Below are 11717 nucleotides of genomic sequence, written 5' to 3' on the forward strand. Positions count from 1 at the left end.
TGTAGCACTTGGCAATGGTGTATGCATCTCCTTGCTTGTTGAGACTAAGAGCAAACCCTTGGGATGGTGATGGGCTTTTAATGGATGATCCTATTTTGAATTGCTCCTTAAATAAAGCAAGGCATAAATCTGTTTTGATAGACCAACTAAGAGTTCCTTTAGCGTCGACGTACACTCAGTAAATTTATCCCTACATGCATAAGCTGAGAGATTGCTGGCTATTTGAGTGTGTGTGTGTGTGTGTGTGTGTGAGAGAGAGAGAGATTGCTGGCTATTTGAGTGTGTGTGTGTGTGTGTGATTGTGTATATATGTGTGTGTGTGTGTGTGTGAGAGAGAGAGAGAGAGAGAGAGAGAGAGAGATGTGATGAGTGCCATACCAGGTCCTCTGAGAGGCCTCATATTAAAAATCAGGAATTTCAAGCAGGCAAGTTTTTGTGTAAGAGGTGAGGTTTATATTAGGGTTGACAATGAGTAAGACACAACCTACTTGAAGGAATGTGGCTGTCTTCTTCTTGGAAGAAACCATAACCAAGCAAAACACCCAAAACCACATGCTGGGGTCAAGAGCTCACCTAGGCCACTCTAAACTTTAATACAGCATTTGGGATTCTGAGGGTAGAGGAGAGGGGGTGGGGGAGAAGGTATGGTGAGATTTGTGGATTACATTCAGCTTTGATTAGGACTCCATGAGAGCATGCTCCACCTCGTCCATCTGCCTAAGTAGGTAGCACCTTACACTGCAAGGTTAGTAACATAATTGGCATGCCTTCCCCTCTGGTGACAACTTTTTATCTTCTGTTACAGTAGGGCATTCCTGGACTCACAAGCTATAAATACACATAAAGGGAAGACCTTAGCATGAGGAAGGACCTTATGACATTATCTGTAGAGCATCCCTAGTTCTACCAAGGATTCTCAATACGGAGGCTGCACAATGAGCTGCTGTGAGGCCAGCCTCTGCCAACTGATCAACAGGAGCTCCATGTTCAATATAACGGTCGGGCAAAACGATAGGCCGCCACTGGTAACAGCAAAGACACGAGATGTCAGACATTCATAAAGATAAATTAGGTTTGAATTCTTAGCAAATTTAAGTAGCAGCAGCAAGGCAGCACCTTCACTAGACATACCTTCATTTTTCCATCCAAGAGTCCATCAAGAGCCATGAACTGTCCAACATGAGATCCAAAGCCACCAATGGAACCCTCCTCTGCAGTGAAGATGACGTCATGGTGCCTTGCAAGTTGTCTGATAAGGTCGTGATCAAGTGGCTTGCAAAATCTTGCATCAGCTACTGTTACTGAAAGGCCATGTTCTTCCAAAAGGTGCCTAGCAGTCAACAAGTTCTGAACAATGGTTCCGTAACCTAAGAGGGCTACTTGAATCCCTTCTGCCAGTATCCTTCCCTTTCCAATCTGCAATACATAGCATTTACTTCACGTCTTTAGCTAATTAAACCACCATCCCTACCAGGATAGACGCTCTTTAGAAAAATCACTTATACCTCCAAAGGAGTTCCTTTGTTTCCTAGAGGTAGCTGAACACCTATGCCATTGCCTCGGGGATAGCGGAAACAGCTAGGACGGTCATCAATGGAAGCTGCAGTAGCCACCATGTGAAAAAGTTCTGCCTCATCAGATGGAGCCATCACAACCATGTTGGGAAGACAAGCCATGTACGTAACATCGAAGGCTCCACAGTGTGTCGGGCCATCTGCTCCCACTAGTCCTGCCCTGTCCATGGCAAACCTTACAGGCAACTTCTGCAAATCAACATCATGTACCACCTGCACAGATAAAAAAGCATGTACAGAAGCAATCAAGCCCAGCTCCCAGCTCCCAGCACCATAACCAATATCAAAAAGATCCCACTAAAAAGGATTATTACACGTAAATTGCATGTCAACACTAGACCTGGTCATAGGCTCTTTGAAGAAAGGATGAATAAATTGCACAGAAAGGTTTAATCCCTTCACAAGCCAGACCAGCAGCGAAGGTTACTGCATGTTGCTCTGCTATCCCCACATCAAAGCATCTGTTTGGGAACTTCTTGAGGAACATGTTGAGGCCTGTGCCTCCACCCATGGCAGCATGAATGGCAACAATATTGGGGTCCACTTCAGCCTCAGCAATCAATGCCTCAGCAAAGTAAGTGGTGTATGCCTGAGTGGCACTCTTTCCTTTGAATTGCTTTCCAGTAGCTGCATCGAATTTCACTACCCCTGCAAGCACATGGGTAAAAGTGAACACGGAGGTAAACATAACGTAGAGTTCTCTACATTGTTTAGTAATAATTATTTACATGCTCATAACATCCTACACATTCAATGGCCCTCACCCAGAGAAATCAGATACGCAAAATTCTGGCTGGCTTACCATGATATTTATCAGCAGCCCTTTCGGCATAAGGGTACCCGCAACCCTTTTCTGTTACCACATGAATCAGTACTGGACCCGATGTATGAAAAAGTTTAACCTCCTTCAGAATCGTGACAAGGTCATCAATGTTATGACCATCAACTGGACCAATGTAATAGAGCCCAAGCTCCTCAAACAACGTTGATCCTGTACCACTGATCATGCCACGTGCGTACTCGTCTACCTTGGAAGCTAAAGAATGCATTGACCCACCAATTTGCTTTGTGACGCCCTGCAAGAAACATTAAAAACTCAAACATAGAGTGTTTGAAGGAGAAAGGAAGCAAAAAGAGGAAGCAAGGCAAGCTTCTGAGCTTCATGAGAGCACACATCTGTCACTGAGACCATCACCAAGAAAGCATGTAAGGCTGCAATACAACCACACTGCCATGTGGTCACAAAACATGGCTGAAAGATTTTCCAAAGTACATAAAGCTATGTTTTTACCTTTGCAACCTCACGTAGTTCGCGAAGTTGTTTGCTTGATTGTAGTCTGCTAAGAGCACTGCTCAAGGCACCAACAGGTGGTGCTGGACCATCGAGTGTTGCCGTGGGCAGCGAGACTTGCTTGTTATCATTCAGAATAACAATCATGTTTGAATCCAGGTATCCAGTATTGTTCATGGCTTCATAAGCTTGTCCAGCAGTCATTGCTCCATCTCCAATCACAGATATTACATGGTTTTTCTTCCCCTTCAAATCTCTGCCAACAGCCATGCCTACAGCCAAAATGCAACACAGATAACTTGAAGTTCTGAACTACCAGTAGCATAGTCAAGTCTTAAACAAGCACTAATGGCCATTCAAAAAAAACCCAAGTCTCAGTCAAGTGACATGCAAGGGCTCCTAGAAAGCTGAAAGAGTCATTCGAGAGCACAAGGAAGCGGTTGTATGAACACCTAGGCCTGCTGATATGCTTGTGGAGCTATGGCCGGCACCAAAAGCATCGTGGACACTCTCTGCCCGCTTTGTAAACCCTGATAAGCCATTGGTCTGCCTGAGGGAGGGCATTTTCGACCTCCTTCCGGTCAAAATCTTGTGAGGGTAGGTCTGCACATAGATATTTTGAATACGGATAAGATTTAAGGACTGTCCATTAATCATGACTTTGTGAAAGCACATTTCAGATCATCAATCTCATCATGCATAGCAGAGTACAAAACCCTCTGGCAGTCTACTCTTAAGAATTCTGTGTATGATTGCATGTAAACACAACATATAGAGTCTTCGCATGTCTCAGACATAGATCTTCGTGGTGATTGAAGTCAGTTAAAGTACACAAGACAGCTTACCTGATGGCCTACATCCCAGAGAATCTTGTCTTCAGGAGTGTCAAAGACATAATGAAGAGCCACTGTGAGTTCGACAACCCCGAGGCTTGATCCAAGGTGACCACCTGTTTTCGACACATTGAAGATAACATCAGACCGTAGCTCTTCTGCCAATCGCTTGAGGTCCTGGACACAAAGGAAGTGTACATTCAGTCACAGACAGGACTGAAAGGCCATCACACACACACACACACACACACACACAAAATGCAGAGGAGAACTGAATTTCCACAACAACAATAAGGGTATACCGGTTTGCTCAGATTCTTCATATGTAACGGGTAATTGATGGTGTCCAAAAGAGGGGTGGGAGGTTTCTCTGAGAAATACTCTCCATTTTCTGCTAGGGAAGCTACAGTAGCCTGCATCGATTGTGTGCTATCAGCTAGAGAATGTGCCCTTTTAGACAACCCAGACATGTAAACGGAACTCTTTTGCTTAAATGTACCTGTATTTGGACCCTAGCAGAGGCCGTCTTTGATAGCTTGAGCTCGCGTGGAGTGGGTTTCTGCACCTGAACACCGAAAACCTGCGATTCAGCCATAGCCAGAGAGAGAGAGCTGCAGTGATGTACAGCCACGGAAGAGCAGAAGGCCATCCTGCAGAAAATGGAGAAGGAATGCAAACAGAAAGTGAATCGAAGGGAGATTTTCTGTGTGCAGAGTAAAACCTATTCCTAATTCCGGATTCTGATCAGCAATCGGGATAGCCTCTGCGGCAGGGGACAAAGGGCCAGGGAAGACACACACGCATGCAACACGAAGCTTGAAGATTAACTGCATTTGTAAACTCTGATTATGATTTTCATCCCTTGATGCGCATAAAAAATCAGCACCAGAACATTTTGACACTTATTTTTGACTCATCACTAGAAAGTGATACAACTAATCTCACACTACCAATTATTAAATATCATAAAATAATATTACAACATAATTAATACTACTACATAATGATTAATTTGTTTTAATGATTATATAAGAACAATCTAAAACTACATATGATCCCTAAAAACAACACCCAAAGGCAACCCTATGATGAATGTTACGAGAAGTAATGCAACAAACATAAATCAAGGTTTATTATACTATTTTTAGTATCATCATTTCTAGACAATCATAATTATCAATATAAAAGAGGATAAGTCAAGCATCACAATATATTGTAGTTTGTGGTGCTTCTTATGAGACGACACACATAATTAACAAAGGGGTTAAGATTCATACAGGGGCCCTATGAACATAAGGGTTTGTATGCCACTCACTTCAAAGATTTATGAAAAGTGGTTTCTGGTGGAATTGTGTCTTCAAATCTCTTGTTTAGGATTTCTATGCCACTCACTGTGTAGATCTATGAAAAGTGGTTTATGGTGGAATCTTGTCTTCCAATCTCATGTTTAGATCCCATGTATTTAAATAGGGCGGCGCTTTTACCCAAGATCCACCTCTTTTGAATACACGTTTCAATTTGCTGACCCATGAGCTTTTCCCAACCTCTTCCAAGTCACCTTTCATCCTTTAAGCATGTGTGTCAACACGTGTCTCCTTTAACATTAAGCATGTGTGTCAACACGTGTCTCCTTTTTCAAACATTACGAGACTAAGCATGACAAGGATAGTGTGATCCATTTTCAAAATATCTCTATCATACCAAGTTTTAACCTTTTTTTCGATGGGCAAAATCATAAATTAGCATTTTGTATAGCAATAAATCCGAAAGCCTTTAAAGCAAATTGCCATTATTAAGATTATTCATCATGCATAAAGTGTGCAATTCCAAGGAAATGGTGTGAAATCGAGCCATCGTTGAGCCTTTTGTTTTTCCCTATGTCCATGTTTATTAAAAACTTAAATAAATTCTCCTATGTCCTTTACCAATGGCAACTTGTTATGGTTGGCATGCATTCTTTTGAAAATTATTATAGAATGATTTTAAGAGCGAAGGATGCCTTGTTTCAAATTTGTGTATCAATGTACAATAATGAATCCAGCACAAGAGGAGTACACCACTACTCACAAGAGGAGTACCCTCACATGGTTGTCCATGATGATGCCAAATGAAAGGCCAACAGTAGCATACTACAACTAGGACCAGAATTAGCCTTACACTAAACTTCATAACTAAAGACCTACAAGGTTACTTGGTCTTCAAGTGAAAACCATAACTCGACAAAATGCATTTGGTGTGGTTTTTAACCAATTTGTCAATGATGGGTTTCTTTCAATGGCTAAAATGGACTTTGAAGCCCATTGTACCCTTCAAATTTCAGCACTAGAGCATGAAATTTTCAACACTTCCTTGGAATTCAAAATTGGGGGCATACAAGGTATCTTGGACCCATTACCTACAAAATGTCCTTCTGGTGGCCTCTTTTTAAAATCCAATTTTCAAAGTTGGGTTTCTTTTGAAGGTTGAAATGATCTTTGAAGCCCACTACTGTCCTCAAATTTCAATGCTTAAACTTGAAATTCGCAACCTTGCCTTGGACTTTAAAAAACGAGACCTACCCATGGATATCTCTTTGAACTTCAAAATTGGAGGCCTACAAAAGATCATTGGCCTTCAATGTCAGCTTGAGCACCATTCTCATCCTCATCCTCATCTTTAATCTTAACCCTAACTTCATCTTTAATCTCACTTAATTATGTCTTCTTCATTCTCTTTGTACCCTTCTTTCTCCTTTTCTAGATTTTTCAAGTTGACCTAAGATTTTCACAAGAGAAATATCATGAAATTCATGGACTTTGTCATTGGCATCCCTAAAATCATCAACCTTTGTCCTTTAAATGAAACCCATTTAATTTACTCAATAAAATGTACTTATGGTGGACTTTTTTTGAAACACAATTTTCAAAGGTGGGTTTTTATAAAGGTTAAAATGGGCTTTGTCACATAGATATCCCCAAAATCATCAACCTTGTCCTTTAAATGAAACCCATTGCTCAATAACATGTACATATGGTGGTTTTTTAAAAAACCCAATTTTCAAAGGTGGAATTTTATATAGGTTAAAATGGTCTTTAAAGCATGTTACAACCTTCAAATTTTAGCACTATGAATACATAAGTAGTATGTTTTGTATAACCCTTGATATAAGCAATGGTTATACAAACATTGTACAAACAAGAGTAACTAATACCATGCAAAGACGTTAACAATTTAATTCGGCAAAAATATTTGAATGAATATTTTTCCAAATGAATATTTCAATATTGCTACTAGAAAATGGATTGAGAAAGATAGAGTCCTAACAATTGTATCTTTCATTTCTTACATGTATGAAAATAGACATCTATATTATATTTCTATATTCCATAATCTAGTGATACCTTACATATTTTTAAAGGCTGGCTATGGTTAGATGAGAAATTTGATATTTTGAAACTAGCGTAAGCAAGGTCTTGTTACCATATTATAGTAGTGATGTGTGTGAACACACTTAGGACCGCCGGGGCACTTTTTCCCTCACTAGGAGGTTTTTTCCCCCGTGCATTGTATATACGCCCATTATCTTCTAGGGCTTGTTATCTTTCATTTTTGGCACTCATAATACACTACTGTGTTGTGCTCAAGCTTCCTCATCTTCTTGAAGTTGTGTGTGCATTCCTGCAACCCTAATTCCAACAATTGGTATCAGAGCAGGCTTCCTCCTCCCGGGCAGCATCACCGGCACCTGCCGCTTCATCTCCTCCGATTGCGACGAGGTTTCACGAGCGTCTGCAGGTTAGTATATGCCGTGGGTAAGCCCGTAGGGCTTGTTCGTTTCAGAATTTTGATCTGAAGTCATTTCGCCCTCCGTTTTTGCATTCCAAGTACTGCGCAGGCAAAATCGTCCTACTGTGCAGATTTTCTGTCAAGATTAAAATCTGCAGGACAGGTGCCCATTCGTCTGTTTTGGGCTGTGCTATATAGCACAGGTCGATTTTATACAGGTTTACCTCTTACAGACAGCATTTACATCTAGTAGTACAGTCATTGGCCATGGCTGACAACAATGATGTATTCCGCATGTTGGCTGCTGAGGATAAGTTGGATGGCACCAACTATCCATTGTGGGCATATATGATGCGACATGTATTGGTAGCAAAGGGGTTATGGAACATTGTGCAGGGTATTGATGCACGTCCTATTGTGGCTGGGAATGCTGCAAACACATCAGAAACAGGTACTGTTGATGATGGTGCAGGCACAAGTACTGTAGCAGCTGTTCGAGAACCACCACTTTCAGCAGAGCAGATTCGTTGGGATGGTAGAGATGCGCAGGCTCATGCCTTGATTGCGCTGTCTGTCAAACGTACCATTATCCCACATATTCGCTCCTGCAGGACTTCTAAGGATGCTTGGGATGTACTTGCCACATTGTATCAGGCAAGAAATGAGGCTCGTGTTGCTTACCTCCGAAAACAGTTGGAGAGTGAGCATATGAACGAAGGTGATTCTATGGATAGCTTTTTGACAAAGATCAAGGATTTCAAAGAGCAGCTCATTTCTGCAGATGAAATCCTGTCAGACAGTTCACTTGTGCAGACTGTTTTGAATGGTCTACCAGATTCTTATCAGGGTTTTGCTTCCACTCTTCGCTTGATGATGAAAGGCAATCCCAATGCCTTATCATTTGAGGAGTTAGTTTCTGTTTTGCTGCAAGAAGACCAGTCAAGGCAAAACAGGAATATTATGCGTGTCGCAGATCAAGCTTTCGTTGCTAGTCAGAGAAGCGGGAAAGGTAAAGCTGGCTTTTCTTCTAGTAAGCAGAAATCTGCAAATGCTGCGCAACAAAAGCAGGAAGACAAAGATGAGAAGAAGGGTGACAAACAGAAGACATTTTGCAAGTACTGTAAGGGAAATGATCATGTCATCAAAGCGTGTCCTAAGCTGGCTGCGAAAGAGGCTAAGAAGAAAGAGGCTGGTATGGCTGTTGTTGCAGATGCCTCTCCTTCTAACAATGAATCTGCTAATGTTGTGCTAGATACAGAATGGGCATTCAATGCGCAGTGCAGTTATGACCCATCTTTGCATGACACATGTATGTCTGCAGTAGATTCAGATGTATGGTACTTTGACAGTGGTGCCACTAAGCATATCACCTCGCAGCGCAGTTTATTCACTTTCCTTGAGTCTGCTCCCACAGGGAATACTGTCACTTGTGCCAATAACTCCTCTTATCCCGTTGAAGGAGTTGGACAGATTGTGCTGAATGTTGCAAATGGCAACACCTTTACACTTTTTGATGCATTGTATGTGCCAGGGATCAAAAAGAATCTGCTGTCAGTCTCCGCATTTGCCAAAACAGGTTTGGTTGTAAAATTTGTGGATGACAGATGTACTGTTCATGATCTCTCTTGTGGTGACATCATTGTAGCATCTGGTTCACTATGTCGAGGGCTGTATAAGCTCAATATGGATGGCAAATGTGTAGAGGATTCAGCATGTGCTATTATGGATACGCAGGCTATTTCAGATGCAAAACTGTGGCATGCACGTTTTGGTCATCTGAATTTTGCAAGTTTGCTGCGCCTGCAGAAATCTGAAATGGTGTCTTCTTTGCCTAAGCTTGAGGCACCTGTCAAGCATGTTTGTGAGGGCTGCATATTGGGTAAAATGCAGCGTGCTTCCTTTCCCAAAGATGGATCAGTGAGAGCTGAACGCAGATTGCAGCTTGTTCACAGTGATGTTTGTGGTCCCATGCAAACTCCATCATTTGGAAACTACCTTTACTTCGTGACTTTCATTGATGATTTTACCAGGCATGCATGGGTATATCCTTTGAAGGCAAAGTCCGAAGTGTTTTTGTGCTTCAAACAGTTTTTGGTTATGGCTGAAAATGTGTCAGAAAGTAAGATGGGCACCCTCCGTTCAGATCGAGGGGGGGAGTATATGTCTTCAGAATTTAATGCATTTCTGGCTGAGCGTGGGATAAAACACCAATGTACAGTGCCGTATACACCACAGCAAAATGGTGTGGCTGAGAGAAAAAACAGGTCTCTCATGGAAATGGCAAGATGTATGGTTAAGAGTCAAAGTCTACCACATGGTTTTTGGCTTGAGGCTGTCATGTGTGCCACTTATGTACTAAACAGGTGTCCCACCAAAGCATTACAGGTTGTCACTCCATATGAGGCTTAGCATAGCCGCAAGCCATCTGTTGGCCATTTACGTGTTTTTGGTTGCCTGGCATATGCATTAGTGCCTGTGCAACATCGCAGAAAATTGGATGACAAAGCTGTCAAATGTATTTTTGTTGGATATAGTGCTGAGAGCAAAGGCTATCGTTTGTATCATCCACAGACAAAGCGCATTTTGGTTAGCCGTGATGTTGTATTTGTGGAAGATGCAGTTCAGCCCTTGGTTTCATGTACTAAGGAGACAGATATCAGCTCACGTGATGTCTATGATACATTGTTGCCTCTTTTCAGTGGTGCACAGTCAAGTGCAATACCTCATGAGGCAGTTTTTCAGCCTATGCAGGTTTTAAATAATGGCACAGATCAGCCTATATCTGATGCAGATGTGCATGATGCACTTGAGGATGAGAGACAAGAGATTGAGGGCTCTAGGAACATGCCTAGATGGCTGGTGCAGACTTTGCGTGACAGCAAGTTGGATGCCCCTTTGTCTAGTCGCACTCGTTCTGGCTCTCATGGTGCCTCTTATGCGTCAGATTGTTATGCATTGGCTGTTTCTAGTATGTGCGATGAAAGTGAGCCTGTTTCATTTGATGAGGCACAAAGTTCAGAAAATTGGATGGCTGCTATGCAAGCAGAATACGATGCTATTATGAAGAATAGTACATGGTCTTTATGTGACTTGCCCCCTGGCAAGAAGGCCATTGGCACTAAGTGGGTATACAAATTGAAGCGTAAGCCTGATGGCACAGTGGATCGCCATAAGGCTAGGCTTGTTGCAAAAGGTTATGCTCAAGAGAAGGGCATTGATTTTGATGAGACTTTTTCTCCCACATGTCGTATGACCACTGTTCGTAGCATCTATGCATTAGCAGCTCATAATGGTTGGAATGTACATCAGCTGGACATAAAGACTGCGTTCTTAAATGGAGATTTGCATGAGGAGGTGTATGTATCGCAGCCTCGTGGTTTTGTTCAAAGAGGGCAGGAAAACAAAGTGTGCAGGTTAAAAAGGGCTTTATATGGTTTAAAGCAAGCTCCACGAGCTTGGTATGAAAAAATACATGCATATTTGACTGCACATGGGTTTCAGAATAGTCCAACAGAAAGCACTTTGTATGTTAAACGTGTGGATGGTGTACATCTAATCATTGCTCTCTATGTCGATGACATGCTGCTCACAGGACCAAATGAGAGTCATATTGCTGATTTTAAGGCTGATTTGAATGCCTCTTTTGAGATGTCAGATTTGGGGCATTTGCATCATTATTTGGGGATACAATTTAAGCAGTGTGATGGAGGTATTGCTTTGTGTCAGACAAAGTATATTGAAACATTGTTGCGGAGATTTGGCCTTGAAGACTGCAAGCCTATTGCTACTCCAATGGAGACAGGTTTGAAGTTGAGTCTTCATGATGCTGGAGATCACTTTGATGTCACACTCTATCAGACAGCTGTTGGTTGCCTCATTTATGTATGCATTACGAGGCCAGACATTCAGTTTGCAGTCTCACAGGTGAGCAGATTTATGCATAGCCCAGGCATTAAGCATTGGCAGGCAGTGAAGCGTATCTTTCGCTATTTGAGTGGTACTCGGCATCTTGGGTTGTTTTATCCCAAGGGGGGATCATTGCCGCCAGATTTACATGCTTTTTCAGATTCTGACTGGGCTGGTTGTTATGACACACGCGTGTCCACGAGTGGTTTTTGCTTCATGCTTGGAAGCTCATGCATATCATGGTTGAGCAAGAAGCAACCTACTGTGGCCACTTCTAGTTGTGAAGCTGAGTACAGGGCAGCTTTCACAGCTACGGTTGAGTGTGTGTGGCTCAGACGCCTTATGGCT

The 11717-nt window shown here is 42.1% G+C and overlaps 1 protein-coding gene across 4 annotated transcripts; it reads right to left on the reverse strand.

The window, feature by feature from the left end:
* Positions 1-430: 430 nt before the first annotated feature.
* LOC147630782 (putative 1-deoxy-D-xylulose-5-phosphate synthase, chloroplastic) lies at positions 431-5129 on the reverse strand. Of its 4 annotated transcripts, none has more exons than XM_086810765.1 (11): positions 5014-5129; positions 4198-4348; positions 4001-4111; positions 3711-3875; positions 3318-3468; positions 2866-3137; positions 2377-2650; positions 1915-2222; positions 1506-1787; positions 1132-1416; positions 431-1022 (listed from the first exon to the last, which is right to left on the reverse strand). In XM_086810765.1, exons 2-11 carry the CDS (start codon positions 4345-4347, stop codon positions 873-875), a joined length of 2148 nt encoding a protein of 715 aa, XP_086666891.1. In that variant the 5' UTR covers position 4348; positions 5014-5129; the 3' UTR covers positions 431-872. The 4 variants fall into 4 exon arrangements, with proteins under 4 accessions (XP_086666891.1, XP_086666890.1, XP_086666893.1 ...); XM_086810764.1 differs by lacking the exon at positions 5014-5129 and adding an exon at positions 4976-5007; XM_086810767.1 differs by lacking the exon at positions 5014-5129 and adding an exon at positions 4420-4556 and having other exon boundaries at positions 4198-4263.
* Positions 5130-11717: the final 6588 nt, after the last annotated feature.

The sequence above is a fragment of the Cibotium barometz genome, chromosome 16, assembly GCF_041138505.1.
Source record: "Cibotium barometz isolate CiBa-2024 chromosome 16, ASM4113850v1, whole genome shotgun sequence".
NCBI lineage: Eukaryota > Viridiplantae > Streptophyta > Polypodiopsida > Cyatheales > Cibotiaceae > Cibotium > Cibotium barometz.